This window comes from Brienomyrus brachyistius, unplaced genomic scaffold (genome assembly GCF_023856365.1).
Source record: "Brienomyrus brachyistius isolate T26 unplaced genomic scaffold, BBRACH_0.4 scaffold384, whole genome shotgun sequence".
NCBI classification, from domain to species: domain Eukaryota; kingdom Metazoa; phylum Chordata; class Actinopteri; order Osteoglossiformes; family Mormyridae; genus Brienomyrus; species Brienomyrus brachyistius.
Genome location: NW_026042659.1, coordinates 92,501 through 115,830, shown reverse-complemented (window position 1 = coordinate 115,830; position 23,330 = coordinate 92,501). Strand labels below are relative to the sequence as shown.

At 49.7% G+C, this 23,330-nt stretch overlaps 1 protein-coding gene across 7 annotated transcripts in view; it reads left to right on the top strand.

Moving 5' to 3' along the window:
* The window catches only part of LOC125728988 (CUGBP Elav-like family member 4), a 37,384-nt gene that overhangs the window by 5,715 nt on the left and 8,339 nt on the right, over positions 1-23,330 (top strand). The window contains exons 2-10 of one of the 7 annotated variants that reach the window (XM_049005546.1): positions 1,743-1,871; positions 5,686-5,765; positions 11,331-11,498; positions 11,783-11,930; positions 12,889-13,038; positions 13,756-13,818; positions 14,467-14,547; positions 15,922-16,065; positions 19,386-19,534. In XM_049005546.1, coding sequence (XP_048861503.1) covers positions 1,743-1,871; positions 5,686-5,765; positions 11,331-11,498; positions 11,783-11,930; positions 12,889-13,038; positions 13,756-13,818; positions 14,467-14,547; positions 15,922-16,065; positions 19,386-19,513 — 1,091 coding nt within the window. In that variant the 3' untranslated portion in view covers positions 19,514-19,534. Of the gene's footprint in view, positions 1-1,742; positions 1,872-5,682; positions 5,766-11,330; positions 11,499-11,782; positions 11,931-12,888; positions 13,039-13,755; positions 13,819-14,466; positions 14,548-15,921; positions 16,066-19,385; positions 19,535-23,330 lie in introns of all 7 variants that reach the window. The other 6 variants (XM_049005545.1, XM_049005541.1, XM_049005542.1 and 3 more) reach the window with 6 other exon arrangements.

Genomic DNA, 23,330 nt, shown 5'->3' with positions numbered 1-23,330 from the left:
AGTGCAGCGTGCGTACGCCCAGCATCCTAGTTCTTTGTACTTGTGTATGCCCTTAAAATGATGTTGAATAACGACTTAACATTTCAAGTTACGAACGTCTGTTCGGAATGTAACTCATTTGTAAGTAGAGGAGCGTCTGTATTTGTATCCCTTAGTGACACACTGAGCATGCTCACATCCCTGAGTGACACACTGAGCATGCTCCCATTCCTTAGTGACACACTGAGCATGCTCACATCCCTGAGTGACACACTGAGCATGCTCCCATTCCTTAGTGACACACTGAGCATGCTCCCATTCCTTAGTGACACACTGAGCATGCTCACATCCCTGAGTGACATACTGAACATGCTCCCATTCCTTAGTGACACACTGACCATGCTCCCATCCCTGAGTGACATACTGAGCATGCTCGCATCCCTGAGTGACACACTGAACATGCTCGCATCCTTGAGTGACACTCTGAGCATGTTCGCATCCCTGAGTGACACACTGACCATGCTCCCATCCTTGAGTGACACACTGACCATGCTCCCATCCCTGAGTGACACACTGAGCATGCTCCCATCCTTGAGTGACACACTGACCATGCTCCCATCCCTGAGTGACACACTGAGCATGCTCCCATCCCTGAGTGACACACTGACCATGCTCCCATCCTTGAGTGACACACTGACCATGCTCCCATCCCTGAGTGACACACTGAGCATGCTCCCATCCTTGAGTGACACACTGACCATGCTCCCATCCTTGAGTGACACACTGACCATGCTCCCATCCCTGAGTGACACACTGAGCATGCTCCCTTCCTCCCATGTAAACCTGTTTGGTCTCCCTGCCTTTCCTCTTACACTAGGAGTGCTCCCTTTCCCTGTTATCTCCTCATATGCACTGTGAGCATCATCCCAGCACTTGGTTTTCCGCAGAGCACAAACCCTGTCAGAAAACCCACATCCAGCGGGCTTCCCTCATGCTTCCCCTGGCAGCCTAAACATTTACACAGGATCCCACCGCTTTCTGTTCTCCTGCCAGCGGTGGGAGCCAGGGGACGGCGCGCTCGCGGCTCGAGTCACCACTGGGCGTGCGCTCGGACCTCCCGGGGCGGTCTCGGAGGGATAACGGCTGGGGAGCTACATCGTAGCGGCCCTTGGTTTTGAGGACGGGCGGCTGGCTGATGCGTGGCCTTGCCGTCGGGCCTGTGAAGCAGGCTCACTGTTATTTTTAGCACACAGTAAGCGACGGGTCCTACCGATGCCTCTAATGGGGTCTGTCAGGCCCAGGTGAGGCTCATGCCCCCCATTCCTCTCTCCCAGGCAAATAGCTCCCAGGGAAGAGCAGCTGTGTCCTCTCCAATCAGCTCCTCTTCCTCCTCACGACACTTTGCATCAGTCCATGCCCAAGCCCCCACCCGGCGGCAATCTCCACTCCCCGAGAGGGTGGGCACTCGTGCTAGACTCTAACCCTAAACTCCTCATACACACACACACACACACACACACATATCATACACATCAAAAACAAGCAGCCAGTCTAAGTCCATGATAGTCTGGGTGCCTCCGTTTCCTGTTCATCCTTTAAATCTATTGCAATTACCGGCTGATGAGTGTTCAAAGGAGTAGCTGGGAATTTCATTTTGTAGCATCCGAGTGCATAGGAAAACCAGATAGGTGGCGCTTCTGGAGTGCAGCACCACCCATGTCTCGCCCCCCTTTCCTTCTCCTTTTGTTTTTTTTTCCCTCCAGAAGACAGGAAGCTGTTCGTGGGCATGCTGGGGAAGCAGCAGAGCGAGGACGACGTGCGGCGGCTGTTTGAGAGCTTCGGGCAGATCGAGGAGTGCACCATTCTCCGAGGGCCTGATGGGGCCAGTAAGGGTCAGCGCCAACATTGACCCCCACTACCTCCCCCATCCCCCAAATACCCCGCATCTGACTTCACATGTAAAATAGTGCAACTGAGCTGTGGTAATGTGCTTCTATGGTTTACAGACTGCATCACCCTCAAATCTCAGTAATGCATTCCCTTCCATGTGATGTAACGTCGGGTAAAATATAGTCACCCTCTAAATGTTTTTTCTTAAGCATTTTTTTAGTGCGCCATTGTCTTGTTTTGTTTATCTGTCATCTGTAAGTTTCGTTTAACCACGTTTCGTTCATCTCTGCATGGGGTGCATTAGGCGAAGTGCAACGCATGCTGGGAAATGTAGTCTGACGCATGAAGAACAGATTTGGTTTAAATAATTCTCAAAATTGCAACGTGACAGGAGCTCTCGCTCGGCAGGCCGTGGAATCGCGTTCCCAGCTTTCTCTTCCGTCTGCTCCGCTTCCTGTCCCTCTCGCATTTCCCTCTCTCACATCTGCAGCAAAAGAGAATCTGGCCGGCCACGACTCTTTCCCACGGTCACGGTGTCACGCCGGCTTAGGGAAGCTCATGGGGGCTGACGATCCTCTATTGGCAGCCACAGTGTCTCATGCGTGTTTATTATTCGTGATACCACAGCGGTTCGTGTTCGCCAGCCCCGCAGGAGAGACCGCGTCAGCGCTCCTGTCACTGGTGACACCGGTGCAGACCTGGGGGGCGGCTCTTTGCATTTCCTGCTCGCCGTGACGCCTGCACAGAATTGATCGCATTACCACAGAGGGCAGCAGCCCTCGTCCTCGGCGCTCCCGCATGCGTTCCACTTGTGACTGCTCACACTTCTTTTGTGGAGAGGCGTATCCTCGAGACGAGCGGCGGGTAGCACTAGAGGTTCATGTGATGAGAACATCACCGGAAGTCCTCATCCAGTTTCGAATCACTAGCAAGTATAAGTAAAACACATTAATCCATCCATCCATCCATCATCCACCATTCAGTAATCATCCGTCCATCCCACCCTCATCCACCCATCCATCCATCCATCCACCATTCAGTAATCATCCATCCATCCCACCCTCATCCACCCATCCATCCATCCATCCACCATTCAGTAATCATCCATCCATCCCACCCTCATCCACCCATCCATCCACCATTCAGTAATCATCCATCCATCCCACCCTCATCCACCCATCCATCCATTCATCCATCCACCATTCAGTAATCATCCATCCATCCCACCCTCATCCACCCATCCATCCACCATTCAGTAATCATCCATCCATCCCACCCTCATCCACCCATCCATCCACTAATCATCCATCCATCCCACCCCTCTATTCACCTATCCATCCTTTTATTTACACAACATCCATCCATCCATCCATCCACATAAACTACACGAGAGACTCCAAACAACAATATTTCACAGACACGGGGAGAGGGAGCCAAGGACCTGGTACTGGCTAACCAGTGTTGCTGATTCGATGTGAGCCTAAGCCCGGTGCCCCCATCGCAGGCATTGAGATGCCCTTAGGCGATGTGCCATTACAAAGATGAAAGGAGGGCGGGCGTTTCCCAGCCAGCGCCCAGGAGGGGGTCTGCGAATGGAGCACGGAGCCGCGTGAGATGAAGGGGAGGGGGCTTCCGCATCTATAATTAAGCTGTGCTATAAATGTCACGTGTTTGTTCTGATGGGGCTGATAAATAATCATTCCTTTCCGGGGAGTTCAAAAGGCAGCACAGAAAACGATGAGTTCTACCTGCCCCCCACCCCACCACACGCACACCCCCAAGCCCCAAGGCACTATAATCATATTCGCGAAGAGCACAAACTCCACGAGGTGGAGTCCTCACATCTGCCAGGTCTGCGGAAGAGATCTGCTGAGCATTTAAAGTTTTTCTTTCTGGGTCAGGGGGGCTGGGCCTGATGGTGGGGCATGGACCCCTCAAACGTGCAATCAAGGTCAGCGGTGGGCAGGGGGGGGCGGGGAGCCCGCAGAATGGGTCTGCGCAGTGTCACCGGAGGTACATTGTTCTTATCGTAGCTACATGGATACAGATAAGCTTGTCTTGAGAGACACGGTTACCCAAGCAGATTCCGGGGGCCCAAAAATCTGCTATCAGCCCCCCCGCTCAGCAAAATCTACCAGGGGGGCCCAAGGTGACATTTTGTCAGGGGATCCAGAATTCCTAGCTAAGCCGTTGCCCCTGTTTGTAGCCTCTGCCTTATATAAAAACAACAAATAATTTGTTTTGTCAAGGGGAAACAATTAATTTTACCATGTGAGCGTTTCCATATGTCTCCAAAAACCCTTTACAGCTCATACAGTATCTGACCAGACAGCAAATTTGTTGTTAACATTTATTTTTTGAATGTCTTCATTTTAATTGGGTAGATTTTTTTCTCTTTGTTTGTGTGTCTGCATTCATATTCATCTCAGCATCTACTTTAATGTAGGTTTTTTTTGTCTGTTGGCATGTTTGTTTGTGCCTCCACATATAGGACATACCTGCTCTTATTCTGCTGCTGTATGCATCTGTTACATCACTTCCTTTACAAGCCAACACTTCTGAGTTTTTCAGACCTGGGTCATTACTCATCTTAAGAGATTTAACGGAAATGATAATATCACAGACGTTACGAAACCACATAAAAATGCCCAAATAAAAAATGACAGATCTGCCTTCACCTTCAAATAAAATGGCTGTTTCGAATAGGTCTTTTAAAGACTTTTAGTGTTGAGGCTGCTTGAGACGTCTTGCTAACCATTTGCAGCACTGGTACCACTACTGGGATCTACGTAGCAACAAGCAGAACTGAATCAGGGGTGGATCCAGTCAGATTCCTCCTTGATGAGCTTTTTATAAAGACATGGGCACTGGGGTGTTGGGGGCCCTTTTGTGAGGACCTGTGCTTGCACTCCCTCTGCTCTGAGAAATATCGGCTCTGGAGAGGGACGACTAATAAGTAGCATCCCCTCGCTAGACCTAGTTTCTCTTCCTGCTCCTGCTGGACTCCTGCCCATCAGCTGCAGGTGGGTTTTGTTTGCCAATTACCTGCTCATTAAGGACACACCTGTGCAGAGGCACAGCCGGGGCCAGGCTCCTGCGCTACAGCCGTTAGCTTTACAAGTGCCTGATTTTTTTTTTTTTAGCCTCGTGATGCCGGAGTAACCTGACCGTGTGGATCCAAAGGCAGCTCGAAAAAAAAAAAGAAAAAGAGAAAAACGATTTGTATTATTTTGTGTATTTTCAGGATTACTTACTGAGCGGCAACGTGGATCCAAGCAATTTCGCGCGTTCGGAAATTTCAGCATCATTAGGAACCTTATATGGAGAGTCGCTAAAGTGGATTCCCAGCTACATTTGTTATGTTTTGAGTTTTTCCGCAGCTCAGTAATGAGCCGACGGGCGAAGGGGTGAGAAGATTTCGACGCGCTCAGAGGCTGTAACCAGACCGACAGACATGTTCCATCGCCGCTTGTTGCCTCACCGCCTCCCACTGCAGTCGCAGGGCGCGGATCGCAGCGTGCGAATATCAAACAGATTAATAACTGCAAACGAGTCTCGGAACGCAGGGTTTCGACTTCCCCCTCTCCCGGTTGGGAGGCTCCGTGCCTGAACCCGGGCCACGCAGTCGTGCGCAGTTAATGCATTCAGCGCAATTAGGATGATTTATTCGCCGTTATGCGCCGAGGACGTCGATGATGGAATGCGTTAACGAAGCGCTTGAATGAAAGTAACGGTGATGGGGCGGGGGGGGGGGGGGGGAGGTTGGCACTGGATGGAGGCTGACTCTGCGCCCGTCTCTCTCTGTGCTGTCAGCAGGCTGTGCCTTCGTCAAGTTCTCCAGCCATGCCGAGGCCCAGGCTGCCATCAACACCCTGCACGGCGGCCAGACCATGCCGGTGAGAGCGAGAGCGAGTGCGAGAGCGAGTGCGAGAGCGAGCGCTGTCCGCCCCGGGGACCAGACGCAGACACGGACACACGCAATCGCTCATCCCACCCAGTCTGATGCAGAGAGAGACACTAACAGTCAACCAGGCACTGATGCACGTGCGCATACTCATACAAACATGTGCAGTGCTTCCACGAACACGCTAAGCCAGTCGTTCTCGCGCTTGCGTAACATGCGTGGCTAAAGCCTCCCTCACTCTCTCACACACACTCAGGGAGACAGAATCGTCCCACCGTCACCGTCTCATGGTGGGCAGGACCCAACTGCTCAGCTGCCTTATAATTCTGCAGATTTTTCTTTTTTGGCTGAATCAAGAAGCAAAATTATAAAGTGTTTGGAGAGGAGGGGGGAGTGACATTTTGCCAAATGGCAAGTTAATCCATCGAAAACCAAGCCGAGCGCCTGTGTAAACACACGCTGCCGTCGCACACACATCGCCTGTCTTCAGCCATCTGTATCCTCCGCATGTGCAGGCCGCAGGCACACATGGCTGACCCCGAAAACCGGAGCTCAGGCATCTCCAAAAATCCGGGTCAGGAAAATCTCTAAATCCACATTCAGATTTAGATCCAACCGGGCATATGGAACAGCGTTTGGGCCCGAGTTGTTTTTAGAACCGTCCTGAAAAGAATGTTAATTTCCTGTGTCTGTGTCTATATGTAATGTGAGTGACTTCACCTACCTGGTCCTGTAGCTTGTATTTGTCCATATCACTCCAGTGCACTAGAGGCCAGCATGTGCATCTGGTCAATAGGTACGGTGGCGGTTCTATTTGCCAACTATGCGACGGCCCAATACAGAATGGTGGGAGCTAACATGACACATGGGCTGGGGAGACCCACATGGGGGGTGGGATACAGAATGGGAGAAATCGGAGGGAAAAGCAAATAGCGACTGTAGCACACTGTGTGGGCCCTCAGCCATTTTTATTCAGCTGTCCAGGTTAAGTGTTTCAGTAAGAGCACAAAGGCGGTGGCTCTCCTGAGAAGCCTCTGGCCATGCGACATGTTCTTCCACCTGGCCTCCACATCTCAGTGTTCCTGCTTTGGTAGGTCGCGTTTTGGGGTTGAGGATGCAGCGCCCAGGGGGAGCTATTGTGCTAGGTCAATCCCTATGCCCCCCCCCCCCAACCCCTTCTTCCCACAACCCCCCGCCCCCCATCCCTTACTGCCTCTAGTGAAGGGGCCTACTCACCTCTGCCTGGAAGCAGAATAATCGGCAATCACAGCTCATGTGTTTGAGAGTCGTGCTGTGCCAGGACCCCCAGTGGGAAGCGAGGCCCTCGAATAAAAGGAGCATTTTTTTTCAGGGACTCCCTGAACAGCGGGGCTCTGTGTGGGGCATAATCAGATCTGCACCAGACAGAGGCGAGCCTTGGGTCACGGTGACCCTCGCAGATCAGGGTGATCAAGTAGAAGCGGAGGCTACACACCTCTCGCAGGCGGTACAGCATCCCAGCTTACTCATGTATCTGTCCATGAATTCAGCAGCTTTTTAAAATTTGTATACAGTGACTTATTAATGTTCTGTTGTTTGCTTGTAATTTAATTCATTTATACACCTGGATACTTTACAGTAAACAGGAACAAATACTCAAGAAATTCAGTACAACGCTCAACGATAAAACAGCAAAAGCCCTACTAGAGTAGACAGTGTTAAAGTGAAACATCCGTATTTCGTTTAATATTGGGGCGATGATTTAGTTAGTATGCCATAGTTCCATCTATCCATCCGGCCACCAACCAGATACCACTTATCCAGGGAAAGGTTGCCGTGAGCCTAGAACCATTCCAGGAAGCAAAGGACACATACCCAAACATTACAGACAATTAAGATTTAAGGAGCGCATGATTTTTGGAAACCCACATGACAGAGGGAGAACATCATACACCCACACACAGCCTGGGCCAGAATTTAAAGCCCTTGAGCTAACCATTCAGTCACTACACTATATAAGAGCGATCTAGCAAATAAAGGCGTGCATGGAACCACGGACTGCTGAACGCATCTGAACACGGTGTGAAAAATACCGATATAATTCGGGCTTTTATTAACAGTTTTATCGGTTTGCATTACATTATTTGTAGGTCATTTTCCATGATTGTTGCCCCCTCAGATGCGCGGTCTATGCATGGCGGAAGTCTCAGAAGCGCGAGACGACGCCGACAGACTGACTGACAGACGGCAGCAGTGACGTGTAGTAATAATAAGAGGTGATGACGGAGCCATAAGCCTTCGGGGAGCGGGCGAGGGGGAGAACTCAGTCATTCAGTGCATTTGTCATGTCGCGTCCGGTCGATCGGCTCGGACAGCTCAGCCTCTTGCTTTTAAAAGTGCTCCGGGTGGCTCTGGAAAACAGCCACGTTCAGCTCCCGTGAATTTTCTCCCTTTGATGGTTTCGTTGTTTACCTCTTCACGGTGCACTTATGGATAATATAGCTCTCGCGGCGAACGCTCCCGTTTTACCGTCGCATTAATTCGCTTGATTCGCTTGGCTTAAGGCTCACATTTACTGTGACTCCTATTGCAGCTGTGGCGAGACGCCAGTACAGCCTGTCGATTGAACCACAGAGCCAAGATACACGGCCGAGATTTAGACAGGAGCCCCTAAGAACAGAACATCCAGAACCATTCAAGAACAACACGTAGACGCATTACTATTACCGCCGGTCATGACGGAGGTCTAACAAACGGAATACCTTTCATGGCACAGTGTTCGCGAGGGAATGCATGCGCCTCGGCTGGATTGACCTCTCTAAATCGCAGCGCATGATTGTGTTTTTATCCACCCATCAAGGCTGTTCACGATGCTTCTTTGGATGGGATCCAGGCTCACCACGTTTTTGCACTGGAGAAACGTGGACCGTGCATTAAAAAAAAAAAAAAAGATTATATTGCGCCAAAGACAGAAATCATGAGAAGGTAGCTGGATGACCCTGTTGCATCTTTAAACTGAAACACGAAAAAAGAGTTAGATGATGGCAGTAATGAACTCAAGAGGGCTTTACTCTGATGTGTTTCTGGGTCAGCATGCACCAGAAAGTGAAACCCGGTACCTCAACATTTTATTGTTATTAATATTGATAATATTACTAATATTATCAATATTAGCATGAAGCAGACATCCGAAGCTCTCAGGACCGGCTGACCGCTGTAATTTGTGTCCCTTTCCCCCCACCTCGCGTGCATCTCTTTGCGCTTTTTGTTTACAGCTGATTTCTTAATTTATTAGGCTTCACTGAACTGCTGACAGAATCGTGATCTAAATTCGGCGTCCCCTGACAGCCATTTGCGCGAGGGCTTTGTCAAAAACGTATTGTGGCAGCCGCATTAGTGAAAATTAGAAAATTAAAGGGCACATCAGCTTTCTCTCCGCTCGCTCAAGGAATGCGTTTTTCTAAGGCCTTGCAGGAAGAATAATTTGAGCAACTAACTGATGTTACTTAAGCAGAATATCAATCCGGTCCGCTGATATTTACACAGCGCTAATATGCGAATTGTCTGCTATGTTTACTTCAGTCTTTACTAAACATGGGTGTCCTGAATGCAAAATGGTGAGGGAGTGTATGTCTGTTTTGCACTTTTTCCTGAATCGTATTGCATTTTTCAATTAAAACCCTGAGGCTTTCTTTTGCATGCAAAAAACAATCTGACAGGCAATCTTTTCATGGTCTGGCTGCCTCTTTTTTTGAGAATTAGGTTCATTTTTGAACTTGCGATGAGTCTCACCGCTGCACCTGTCAGAAGTGAGGGCTCCCCGCGGTCTTCCCATCATGCTCGGCAAATTCACTTGCCTTCGATGTGGTCGTTCCCCCCACAGGTTTTGTTTATTTGCAACGTCGGGACGTTTGGCTGGAATGGAGACACTTTTATATTTAGACTCCTTCGCCTGGTTTGTGGCATCTTTGTTCAAAATGTGAGAGTTGATTTTTGCAGAATGTAAACTTGGTTTATTTAGCTTTTGGTTTTTTTTGGGAAACAGGTTTGACATAGTCCTAACCCTTTCAGATGCAATGCAGTGCATTGGTCTATTTGTTTGCCGTAGATATTGTGTTTCATACATGCGATTCAGCCTGTTAATTTACTGCACAGAGTGTGTTACGTGGGCCTGTTAGTTTGTAGTCTGGGAGACCTCACACCTACATAGACTGGCTTGTTTACTGTATGTGATGCGTCACATGGACAGTGACCTGCCCTGACTGAACATGCTCCTCAAAGACATTGAAAACATGAATAGAGAAGCTCTTAGAAGCGGTGAATCAAAATTTAACACGTCAGCCCTGCCATTGGGGATGCCTGCTCAGCGATGACCTCATTCGATCAACCAGTCACACCCCCTCCCCCCAGCCCCAAGCAGCCCAAGAGGGGGGGAAGGTCACAGGGTTAGGGATAAGGATAAGGACTGTGAGGGCCATGATTTAGAGGTGTCCCGAAGCTGGGGCCACCTTAGCCAAGCGCAGTATGAAGCATCTCCACCAGCTCCCAGACAGACGTCGTCTTCTGTGTTTTTGGCCCAAGGCAAGGGAGACATTTAGACCCCCCCCCGACTACTGTAAACCGCCAAACATCACTTGTGTTCAACTATTACCTTAAAAGATGGATAATTGATTACAGTTAAATTGTATGAAATTGTTGTCAGGATATTCCATCAAAGTAGATCTCTCCATGAAAACTCGAGCGTTCCCACACACAGTTTAAAACATGCCATATATTAAACGTGTCTGTTTCGGCGAAAAAATAAAACAGCTTGGTTTTAGGGGGTGCTAAAGGGCGTTTAGGGTGATTGAATATCGCAGAGACGGAGCAGCCCTGCTGCTCTGCGTCCCCCTGACATTTGCATCGCCTCTGCGTGACCCTCACACTTTCAGTTTGGGTTTCTAAAAGCTCGGGGAAAATGTAAATTGGAACCGCGGCAAGTTGTATGAAAGGAAAAGTGCAAGCTGATGATTACGGCATGCTTTTCCTGACCTTCCCGTGCCTTTATGTCCATGCTCTTGCCGGTGGCAGGCCCGTGGCCCCCAGCCAGCCGCTCCCTCCCCTCATTGTACTGCACGCAGCCCTGACGAGACTGTGACATCGTCTGCTTCCCGCAGGCGGCTCCCTCATCCTTCCGCCGACTTCAGAGGATGGGTGCACGTCGCATGGGGAGCTTGGGGATTGGCTGGCAATCGGCTCCCTTGGGGGTTAATTTAATCCGACTCTTTAAGAGGGAAAGGGGGCATTCTGTGTTGGGCCTTTCTGACCGCCGTGCTGGAGGAAGTTCAGACCCTTGGGGTGTTTTGGTGGAATGTTTTCCCCAGACAGATCCACAGCTCTGTTATAGATGCGCTGAAATCTGCTGTGTGTGTGTTTGGCCAGTGCAGCAAACAGCCAATGCTGGATGCAGGAGATGGGTTATCCCTCCCCTGTGCTCATCCCAGATGTCCCGTCTGGGCCCCCCCTACCCAAGGCTGACGCAATTCGCTCCATCGGGGGGACCCGGCAGCCATGGTCTGGGCCTCTTGTGTCTCGCCAGGGGGCTTCTTCCAGCCTGGTGGTGAAGTTCGCCGACACAGACAAGGAGCGCACTCTCCGGAGGATGCACCAGATGGCCGGCCAGCTCGGGATCTTCAGCCCCATGACCATCCAGTTTGGCGCCTACGGGGCCTACACCCACGCTGTAAGTGATAGCTGTGTATGGCAGGTGAGGAAACATCATCACACATCGCACACACACACACACTCACACACACACACACACACACACACAGACACACACACACAGGCATGCGGCTCCGTGTCGTTAATGATTCCGCAGTGCTGAGCGTTTCTATGTAGTTCTAGTTATTAGTCTGTGAATCGGGATGCCTTAGCCACATTTAGCATCAGCATAAAGGAGACCAGGGGCTCGGACCTCGTGGACACAAAGACCTCAGCCGAGAATATAAATGTTCTGATCACCTGTTGTACTCTTTTTCTCGTTCGCAGCAAATGATGCAACAGCAAGCCGCCCTCATGGCTGCAACCCAGGGCTCCTACCTGAACCCAATGGCAGCCATCGCCGCAGCACAAATGCAGCACATGGCGGCATTCAACGTCAACGGCCTCGTGGCGGCTCCCATGACACCCTCATCAGGTACACGGCCACGCCCAGTCATCCCCCTCCTCAGTACGCAGTCACACCTGAAACACTTGGATGAAGTACACAGCCATTCCTATAGTTACCTTCCTGAGGTGTATATCCACACCCTTGGTTAACCCCCTTGGGGTATTTGAGCACTCCTTCGTACTTTCTTCAGTGGCCCACATTCCTCTGCTTGGCTTCCTACAAAGGTATATTGCCCATTAATAATGAATTTATTCACTGTGTGGGGGTTGGGGTCATAAGCTCATGGTGTCACAGCCAAATGACTGTGGGCTGGCAGGCCCAGTGAGCCGTCAGTGTGGGGGGGGAGCCACAACGGGCCACAGATGGAGGGGCCAGAGCTGTGGCTGCGCCCGTGTGCAGTCAGACAGGAAATGAGCACCTTTTGGCGGGACGCGGAGGGGTCACACCGAGTGAGTGCAGTCGGGACCCTTACCGTCTCCACACGGCTGGCGGGTTGTCCTCTTGTTGCTCAGCAACCAGTCCATCCGTTAATGTTTGAACGAGGTCACCTCGTCTAAAGCCAAAGGTGTGTGTCCCACGCTTCCAGGGAGCACGAGACCCCGTTTCATCGACCCTCGCCAAGTCAGCTAACTACCTGGGGTTTTATGGGGGGGGGGTGATTGAATTAAATCGAGTGGCTCCGCACTACATCCAGCTTTTGTAATCCAAAAAATGCACGTCCACTAATGTAATGCCTATCAAATTTAATCCTGTTTGACTTAAATGTCCTTCAGGGGGGAGGGGGAGGGGGGGCACTAATAATCCCTTGTCAAGGGAAGGCGTTGACAAGGTGACAAACCTGGAATGTACCTTGAGGGAACAGAGCCTGGTAATAGACAGATAGCTCTAAGCCCTCGGGTCCAATTAGAGTGGTCTTGTAGCGCCGGTCGGGTCAGACACGAGCCCCCCTGCTGGCCTCAGCGACCCGGTTCTCCTCCGTCTGCAGGCACCAGCACCCCCCCGGGGATCAGTGCCGCTGCTGTGCACAGCATCGCCGCGCCCCTCGGAGTCAACGGCTTCAGCGCCCTGCCCCCGCAGAGTAACGGGCAGCCTACCTCCGAGCCCATATACACCAACGGGATCCACCCCTACCCGGGTGAGTCACGTGCCGCCGCAGCGAGCTTTAATCGGCCCTCCCCTGCTACGATGACGGCCCCCCCAGGGCCTATAAAGCATGCAGGCCTGTCTGGAGGCACGAGGCCTCCCTCGTCCGGTATCGACGGCGTGGCTACCAGACCCTACACACGCATTATATAAGACAGCTGCAGTGATAATGAGCTACAAAGTAGCTTGTTTGCTGTGTGGTTAATATTTGATGCAGACATTTGTGGGAGGGAGAGTTTTATAGAACTGTGAAATATGATATTGCTAGTCGCTCTGTTCTAACCCCCCCCCTCCCCCCCAAAGTGCTTATCCACTATTTTTGTTGTTTTTTTGGTCCCTCATCCTCCTTTCAGAGGGAACGCCAGAGGGTCAGTGCATTAACATACCACTGCCGTAAAGATTATAAGAGACGGGGAGGAGGCGGGGGGTCGTATTTTGGCCTGTCTGTTGTCAGTACCTCGTTTTTAATGATGTAATGTGACCCATCAATAGGAGGGGAGACTATTTTTTTATGGGTTGGACACCCCCTCCTCTGATGCTGCCTAGGTCCTCTCTGTACCCCCTGCCCCCCCTCCCCCTCCCAGCAGGACCATAATGTTGCAGGCCACAGCTTTGAGGGAAACGGAAGGAGAGAAAGGACTATTTTAAGCCCCTCAAAAAGAGTTTGCCCTTCTACAAAAGATCCACCGTTCTCTCTTTCTGTCTGCAGCACAAAGTCCAACGGTGGCCGATCCCCTCCAGCAAGCCTACGCTGGGGTACAGCACTACGCAGGTACCCCCTCCCCCTGCTGGGAATCAGTGTTCATTACCACAGAGCACAATCTTTCCTTGACACTCACAGCTGACTGCACTGGCCCTTTTAAGCCCAATTGGACCAGTTTTACCTTGACATTGCATTTAGCCTGTGGACTGCGGCTTTTCTTTCCCGCAGTTACCTACAGTGGGAATGATCTTGCACACACGTAGGTATTTCACAGCCTGCCGCACTGACGTGGCTGAAGTTGAGTGCTTTACTCAAAGGTCTAACAGCAGAGAACCGGCCACTCACCATTTACAGAAAATACCCAACCATCTTCACTCCCCAATAGCTTAGTGCCCTGATTTGGGCGGAGACACGCTCCTCTAATGGAACCCGGAAATGTGGTGTGCCGTCCTGCATAACAGGTGACTCTGATTGTAGCCGACGCCCGCTTCCCGCTGTTCCCCGAGCCCCTGCTTCCCCGCACCCTTAATTGCGACGACATTATTCCGGCACTGAGGCGGGGGCTGCCAGCACGTGTTGGGCAGCAGTGCCGGTCTATTTGTCCACCAGTGAGCGAGTATGGTACAGCTCAAGGTTGTTTTGTGAAACTGAAAACAAGTGTGAAATTTGGAGTGTAATTCGCCCCCCCCCCCACCCTTCCACTCTCCCTCGCTACAGCAGCCTACCCAGCCGCCTATGCGCCAATCAGCCAAGCGTTTCCACAGCAACCAGCCATCATTCCCCAGCAACAAAGAGAAGGTAAGACAAGCCCCTCCCATCCAAGATAAAAGGTGATAATTGCCCTGTTCCATTCTGGTGCTCCATGCATTAAATTAGCAGAGCGAGGAGATAACTGGTAGGCATGTGCACTGCATTTGCTCCTTAGACGTCTGGAAGGGGAGGAGTCTCTCATTTTGTTTTTATTTTGAGAACGCAGCTGGAGCTGGGCATTTGGTGAACACTGGTCTTGTGAGACTCCCACGATGGTAGCTGGGCCACACTGGCTGTACCGTAACTCATCTTCCTTGAACCTCACTGTATCGTTGATCGTACATGGTGCCGTGAGACTTTCCGCACCATCCCAGTGTGAGGACATCTCACCTTGTCAGAAGCTGGTCACACTGGCCAGGCAAAGGAAAGTCCTCATTTTTAAATGCGGAGGTTAACAGCCAGAATTGGGTTGTGAGAGTTCTGTCAGTTGTGTCAGTGGGCCGAACGAGGGAGGTTCTTACATTGTGCATGAATATGTCTATAGCAGTGAAAAATCCTCATAAAACGTGCGTGAATTATTAAAAGGCCTGATGGGGTCTGCGGAACCACGCTCTCTGTTTCTCCTAAATCACTCTCATGTCTTTTTAAAGACTGTTATTCAGTCAGGTGCTGCGCTTAATACCTTTCTGAGCTAGAGTGTCTGGCGGCTCGCTAACGACCACGGGGCCGGGGGGCGACCGGAACCTGGCTTTGACGAATCGGGACGCCGGCTAGCATGGTCACAGAGGAGGCCCGGGCGACAGAAGGCGGGGCAGGCTGGCAGGCTTTCTCAGGCAACGCCAATCTGTTCGTTATTTACCGCTGTTAAGGGCTCGGTAAACAGCTGGGCTGCGGTGTTTCCGGACAGCTCCGCCCGCGGGTCAGTCTCACACGTCCTCGGTCCCCAGCTACTGTCCCTTCCTCTGCGGTCAGGTCCCTCTCCTTTGAGCTCCCTTTGTTTTAAATGGACGGTAACCCAGATCTATGTTAATAAATCGCCATGTGGCAGGTCATTTCCGTGCTTGGCTGGGCGCACCCTCACTGCAGTGATATTCACCATTTCAGGAAGTTATGAGACTGAGGGAAACCGTCCCAAAGCAGATCTGCAGCCAGCAATATGTACCTGTATTATTAAAGTTTAATTATGTCATTTATAAAGCATAAAGCAAAGGCCTCCAATGCTGAGCCTGTGTGTTTCCTTGTACTCCTCTCTGTTCATCAGAGAGTACTGTGTTTGAAATGTGAGTTTTGGGAGCCACCTAACAGGTGGCAAATATGACGCACACTGTGCTTTTATTAGTGAATTTGGCTGTGTTTTGCCACTCTGCCCACCAACCCCCCCTTCCTCCCCGCCCCCCCCCCCCCCCATCTGCCTGTTTCCAGGACCAGAGGGCTGCAACCTGTTTATTTACCACCTTCCCCAGGAGTTCGGGGACGCCGAGCTCACGCAGATGTTCCTACCTTTCGGTAACGTCATCTCTGCCAAAGTTTTTGTGGACCGGGCTACCAATCAGAGCAAATGTTTCGGTGAGTGGGACCCGCCTCCAGAACCGACACGGGAAAGGGACTCGTTCAGGAATCCCACATTATCCAGTGCTGTGGCGAGATCACTTTGTCCCGGCTTTGGCCCATCTCTGGGGTTTTCAGCCTTCCTGTGCTCTGGCCCAGGTGAGGGTGGGGGGGGGTGGCCTGAGTGCCCAGATCAAGGTGTCCTATAATTCTGCGATGTCGCGTCTCCCCTCATGCCAGTCATAGTGATTTTAAACAGCGTGTTTGGCTTTCTGGCTGACCTCCCCCAGAACAGGCCTGTGACCTTACCGGGCGCACAAAGCAACACTGCGTTTCGATCACATGACCAGCCCCTACAGCCCCGGGGCCACTGTTCAAACTCCCATCCCCACCGATTTCTCCACGCCTGCCTGCCAGAAACGTAGCACCGCAGATCTGTAAGTCCTCATGTCTGTCTCGGTGTGCTAGAAGTGAGGACATCGCCCTTTACTGACCTCCACAGGGCATCTTACTCGGAGACTAAAGTAAGGCTAAATGCATAAAAAAAAATAAGTGCATTAAACATGCTAAAATGGTGTTACGATTCCCCTATAGAACCTGGACAGAAATATACGAGCAGTAGAGTCGGCGCCGCGGCCCGGCGATGATAATGAGCCTCGGAGAAGATTTAAAAAGCTTTCAGAGGCAGCTCCGGTTGTTATGTCTCAATGTACCATTACTTCATAACTGGGGGGTTTTGCCCGCAGAGTGCTGAAACCCCGGGCGTCCTGCGCCACACTCAGGGGGGTAAATTAGCCAGACAAATGGAGGAAGCCCCCACACTGATTTTCTTTTTCCTTCCCGTTGACCACGTGACACTCGGGAGTCCGGGCCGGTGAGACAGGATCAGACGAAGTTCAGATTCCCGGCATCATAACCCGGAAACCATGAAAACGGCTCCGAGAAGAGCCGGGGGGGGAATTAATGCCCCACGCCTGGCCTTGGTCACGCCTACAGCTCCGGCCGCTCAGATAAACAGCTAACGTGGCCCAACAGCGCGGTGGACAGGCGAGCGGGGAAAGGTCTCCTGCATATTCCTATGACTTCCCGGCCTCCCCCACGGAAGAGTCAGCTTAAAAAGGTTTATAATGAATTGCGATCTCGAGCCAGGGATCAGGGTCCTCGGCGCCTGCGACATATTTATTCCCTCAATATTGAGGTTTGAGGGGGTGGGGGGGGGGGGAGCAGGCAAGATGAGAATAGCCTGCATCTCTGAGTCATATTAAATTAATAAGGATGGGTTTATAGGGCTTTACTTAGAGGTTATATAAGGTGTTAATCCCGCTCCAGTAAACGCAGGTGTCATCAGCCGGGGGGGGCAGATTCTGGGGACTTGCCCTTGAACGCCGTGAACTGGTGTACGGCGGTATGGGTGGGGAGGGGGGGGTGTTTCTGTGTAGGTCAGGGTGTTTGCTAAAAATCACAGAGCTGAAATCGAGCAGGAAATTCCCAGGGAGGTGCCCGCCCTCCTCCCAAGTGGGACAGCATTCCCATAACTCTCTTGCTCTTGTAAAATCTTTAACCCTTTAAATGCTCTTGTAAAGTCGAAGGACTCGGTCTTTAACCCCTGAAATGGATGGCAGTCTGTTATTATTCTTGAAACAGCCATAATTTAAATATTAAAGGCCTCTATCACTTTGGTCACGGCAGCAGACTACCGGGAATGTGTGCAGTCTCAGAAAGCAGCTGATGCCTCATAAAGTGCGTCTTATAATGGCTTAAAGAATTATACAGGCACATACAGGTATTCTGGGCTTTAATTTATTCTCAGCCAAAGCAGTTTATTCCACTTCCTCTGTCTCTCCATCCTGCTCCCTTTGCCATCTCCCCCACAATAACATTTTGGGGTGAAAGTATATAGGACTGAGGTTTATTAAAACTACTTCAAAGAAGTGGGTTTATTAAAGGTCTTTTTCTCTTCTATTCTTTCCTTGGGCTGCTCTCCTTGTCGCTCTTCAGCCGGGTCCCTCATTGTCTCTCCTCATCTCTTTGGTCCAGCTAAATCTTACTCTCTGTCTATTTACTTTTACATGTCTTCTGCTTTCACTTCGTTTGGTTGGAATACAGTTAAATTTCATTTTAATGTAGCCAGCAAAGTCTTTAATCAAAATGGCCATAGATGGCTTTATGTTTTATGATTCCATACTGTTTATACACTAGCAGTCAAAAGCACACCTCAGGTTTTTACCGCTTTTCCATTTATTATTTTTTATTCTTGTTAAGCATTGGAAAGTTGAGTGAACAACTGTAAATGAAGATTTGTCAAATAAAACACATTTCTTTTATAGCATGGAGAGAGTATGTAACAGTGCATGTCTGACAAACTGTTAACTGCCTGTGTGGGGATGGCAGTCACATTCTAGGCTGCCCTTTAACATTAAATGCACTAGTTAACTGTTTCATCCCATAAAACAGAGCAGTATTTAATGTCCCTTGTAGAAAGAATGCTTCGAATTTTCTCTGCTGTTGTAACCACTACCGGAGGTTACTTTGAAGAATCAAAAAATATAAAAAATTTTTGTTAATAAAAGTACTCAAATGATGAACATAATGTGAATTTGTTAGTAAATAACGTTTAGTTTATGTTCAGTTAATGTTAAGTAAATAATGTAAATGTAGAAAATCTCAGTAAATGCAAAAACTTTTGACTGGTGGTGTACTTTTGGACATTAGCATTGGAGGGGTAAAATCAGTGATGGTGACTAAAAGACCTTAGAATCCACTCTGGGTGAGATTATCATGTACAGTCAATCAGTGCCTGGAAGAACCGATAATTTAATCAGTGGGCAGTGGATTAAACTCATCAGTTATTGACAGCTCAGGATAATCCCACCCGCCACAGGTTTAAGGCTTTGCTTCCCCCATTACTAGATGACATTCATTGTTATCCAATACACTTCTTCTTCCAGTTTGAACCAGTAACATACTGGGCATAAATCCTAGCCCTTAACCTAGTACATGGTCACTTTAGTTTCAGTCTAAATGAGGCTAGATCAGCGAATTATTTCTTTGCCAGACGGTGTTCATATTCGTGTGGAGAAAAGCAGGTGGTGTACGGCTCAGTGGGTTAGGACTCATGATCAGGAGGTTGACGGTTCAAATCCCATGTTCAGCACAATGGTTTCATTGCTGGGGCCCTGAGCAAAGCTCTTAACCCCAATGGCCCCTGGGACTGACTGATCCTGCTTTCTCCATTGCTCGTCGCTTCGGATTAAAGTGTCTGTTAAATAAATAAATGTGAATGTGATGTAAAGATAATACCCGTCACGACTCCGTTGCCCCACCCCCCCCTCCCCCAGGCTTTGTCAGCTTTGACAACCCGTCCAGCGCCCAGGCTGCCATCCAGGCCATGAACGGCTTCCAGATCGGCATGAAGAGGCTGAAGGTGCAGCTCAAGCGGCCAAAGGACGCCAACAGACCTTACTGACCTTGCTGCCGTCCGCGCCAGGTGAGCCCGGCCTCTGCCGTCCAATCAGGAGGAGGCCGACCCACGTCGCGCGGGCAACCGACCCGGAGTACAGCACAGTGCACTCTGACTGGTAGCAACGTAGACGGTCACAGGAAAGCGGGTCACGTCAGTGACTCTGTACGTTTTACATGTAACGGTGACTGAGGAAGCGTTAAAACACACAACATACCCTTTCAGTACAGGCAAGAAAGGCAGGCTTTCAAAATCCAGTCGCAAAATGGCTTTATTATACAGTCAGGGTGTTTTTTTCATTATCGCTTTCATCGTAGTTTTTCCCCCACTAATTTGGCCTTTTGAAGTAGCTTTTGCGACTGCCCTGGCCATGAACCGTTCCTGAAAATGCACCTCCGGTAGAACATAAAATAATGAGAGCGACAGACGGCAACCTAAAGAGCTTCTGCTAGTCAGGTACAGATTTACAGCATTTCTTTAATGCCGTGACATACCGAGCAGCGGCGACCGCGCCCTACGAAAATAGATCAATGGCATGAATAATCTGATAACTGTGAGTAAGCCGAAAAGTATAATAATCTTAATGAAATTATATCAGCGCCGCTGTGAATAATTACGCGGTATTAAAAGCGATCATTTCAAAGCAAGCCATCAATACCGACGCAACAATCAGTGGCCTGAAAAATTGGGTAATCTAGGGGAAAGTAGGCCAGTACCACAATAGCCAGTAATAACATGAAAATTTTGAAAATGACAATAATCGCAAGTGAAAAAACGTCCAAAACAGTCCACTTCAAACGGTGAAAGGTCTGGAATGGCTGCCACAGAGGGGCCGCAGGAGGGAAGACGGGAGAGGAAATGAAAGAAGGGGCGACCCGGGGGAATCATTTTGACACACCCAGCGTGTGTCTGACAGCAGCCATTTCAGACTGAGGAAACCTGAGGGAGAAACGGACTGGCTGCAGGGTCCCGGCCCAGTTCGGTTCACCCCCAAAAAGACACGGGACTGTTTAAGATGTCTGCCTTCATACCGTTGTGGTGCTGTCTGTTGACCTGTCGCTGTCTTCCTCCTCATGTGTCTGTGTTCTTTTTAACCATTTTCTCCAATGAATCACTTCTCAAATCATTATCGCCTATCCAGTGCCGCTTACACTTGTACCTGGACATTCACTGTAAGCTCAGCCTAGCTGCACTTGCGCTTAGTCGACTCCGTGACAGCTGTACATTTGTAATGTGCTATTTGCCTCACTTGTATGTTGCTTTGGACAAAGGTGTCTGCCAGATAAATCAGACACAGTGGCCGCTGGTAGCTTAGTGCTGCCCCAGTGGCCGGTCAATAGGTTTGCATCATAGGTGAGTAGAACATGCGATTTAAAGATGGCCGCCATGTGACTCTGTTTATTTGGCTCTGTGTGTACAGACCCATGAATATAAACTGTGTAAGCAAAGTCTCTTCATAAAAAACCTGTTTTAAGAACAGTGGGGTAACTGCTGAACTGGAAATAACCATGTTTCTTTCAACACTTGTATTATAGTATCTGATGTCAATAAACAGGCAATGTTCATATGCATGCAGCAGCATCAACAGTCGATATCTGTGTTTATCACGAGTCAACGGCCCTTTGATGCGAAGGGAGCTTCTGTTACACACCAGGTGATTGATCTGCTGAAGTATCCGTCCCCGCTGTCAGCTCTGTTTAGATATCAGAAGCTCGCAGGTCTTATTGCGCTTGTCGTTGCCTTTGCAAATCTGAGACCGCAGGTAATCGATGCATATCTGTCACAGGAGATTTATAAGTAGTCCAAGTTTCAGAAGCTTGAACCTCCCAGAGATACACTTCGATTCCGGTCACCTATTTGATGTTGCGCTTCGGGAAACTGCTTGAGCCGGGACTCAGCTGATGATTTAGAAGTAACAGACAAACAGCATGTGGAACGAGCAGACTGACAGTCATGGGCTGTTAAAGCCGTACGCACGCACTCACTCACACACACATTTTTAGTTAGTAGTCGTAAATATATATGGTAACTATTCCAGTTGATGTACTGAATAACTCTAATTGTGAATTAACGAAACAATCACGCGGGCTAAATTGATATGATTGATAAGGTTTTATAGCTATTTCAGAGGTCGGATTGAATCAGACATGATTTGAGTAGCCAAATTGGTTCTAATCAACAGATGAACAATTCATAAAGAGACAAATGCACAATTAAATGGAGTCAGTTCGTTGAGTGAATGTTCACCTTTTTCAAAGGGGAACTCAGTCCTTCATACTCCCCAGTTTTTATTTTTTTTTTTTTTTTGTGTGCAGTATTAATGTGTGATCTGCTGGAAATTGGGGAAGGAAATCCCACTGCATGTTTTCTTCTCTTGCACCCGGCCAACCTGCAAAGCCAGCAGGTCAGTCGTGGCCCCGGACGGCCCGGCCTCGCTCCCGTTGTCTAGCCACGCTGCCAGGCACGGGGAGAAAATAAAACCCACACCTGTAAGTTGAAACCATGGTGTCATTTTATTTTGAATGACGTCATGTGGAGGGACTGTGACACAGTTGCATGGAGTGGCGTCGATTCGTATATTTCTATATATATGTATATATTTCTATATTCTCTTTATACTCTCTTTTTGGCAATGTGTCCAGTGCCGTTTAATTGCCTTTTGATGGTCAGTGGGTGTTGTAAGTATATATGAAGTGGCAGCTGATTGGTTGATCATGATCGGCCGTGAACTTTGACCCGTTCTTTTGGCTGTTGTAACGTGGCCTTGTGTGCATTTTCTTTATTTTGTGAAATTCAGTGTGTTTGCTGCGCAGCAATACCTTTCTGATCTGTATGGCTTCTCAGCGACAATGCTTGATTGTGTTTGATGCCGACTTCCGCTCCTGTTTTGCCAACAGTCGTGAAAGGGCGGCTTTCGTTGGAGCCGTTAGTGTTCACGGTTGGGCTACAGGGATATGCGTTTGAGGAGGGGGGATGTGATGTGATGGGGATAAAGCCAGGCCTTGCCCATCCGCCGACTGCGGTCATTCAGAGTCGCCTGAAGCTTTCGGCATTCAGCGGAACCACGTTTGGGAGCACAGCTCCGTCCTGCTTTTGTTTGCATTATACTGAGGCCTGTTTCTGTTTATCTGGGAAGCTTTACCACTAACACTCTTGTCAAGCGGCAGCCAGCTTGTTGCACGCCGAATAATCCGGTGCTACAGCTACAATTACAGCTCAATAACCCACAGCTAAACAAGGGTCTCGAGCTTCCCTATGCCGCACGGGGACGGCGGAGCGCCGCGGAAACAGGATGCATCTCTCATTTAGAGCGGTGCTGTTGCCTGGAAATGACTCGCATATGTATTTTTTATTAATACAGTATTGCTATTATTATTAGTATTCCAGCTGGGGAGCTTCAGCAAAGGGCCTCACAGTCCTTTTTGGGCCTTGTATGCTGACAGGTGATGTAACAGAAGGGGGGGGGGAGCAAGAGGATCAAGGAAAACACATACGTCTCCTCTGGAATATTCCAGCATTAAGGCCCTTTTCGTAGAATTGGCTCTCTCTTCTGTTTCCATGGGGCAACACTAGAAAGGCTGTTAAAGCTTAAACATGCACAGGTCAGTGGGCTTTGTGGCCATCCCTTCTGGTGGCGTGTGTGCATGGGTAGGGCTACGGAGGCACCGGTCCCAGCTGAAGTCTGATTGGCCCCCCGTCTACCCACAGCCTTGTCACTCATGGATTCAAATGATATTATTGGCTACCAATCTTCTGTATCAGTTATGGCCCCTCTTAAGTCCCCACATTAAAATACCCTAGAATCGCCCCTGCCTCTCTTAGG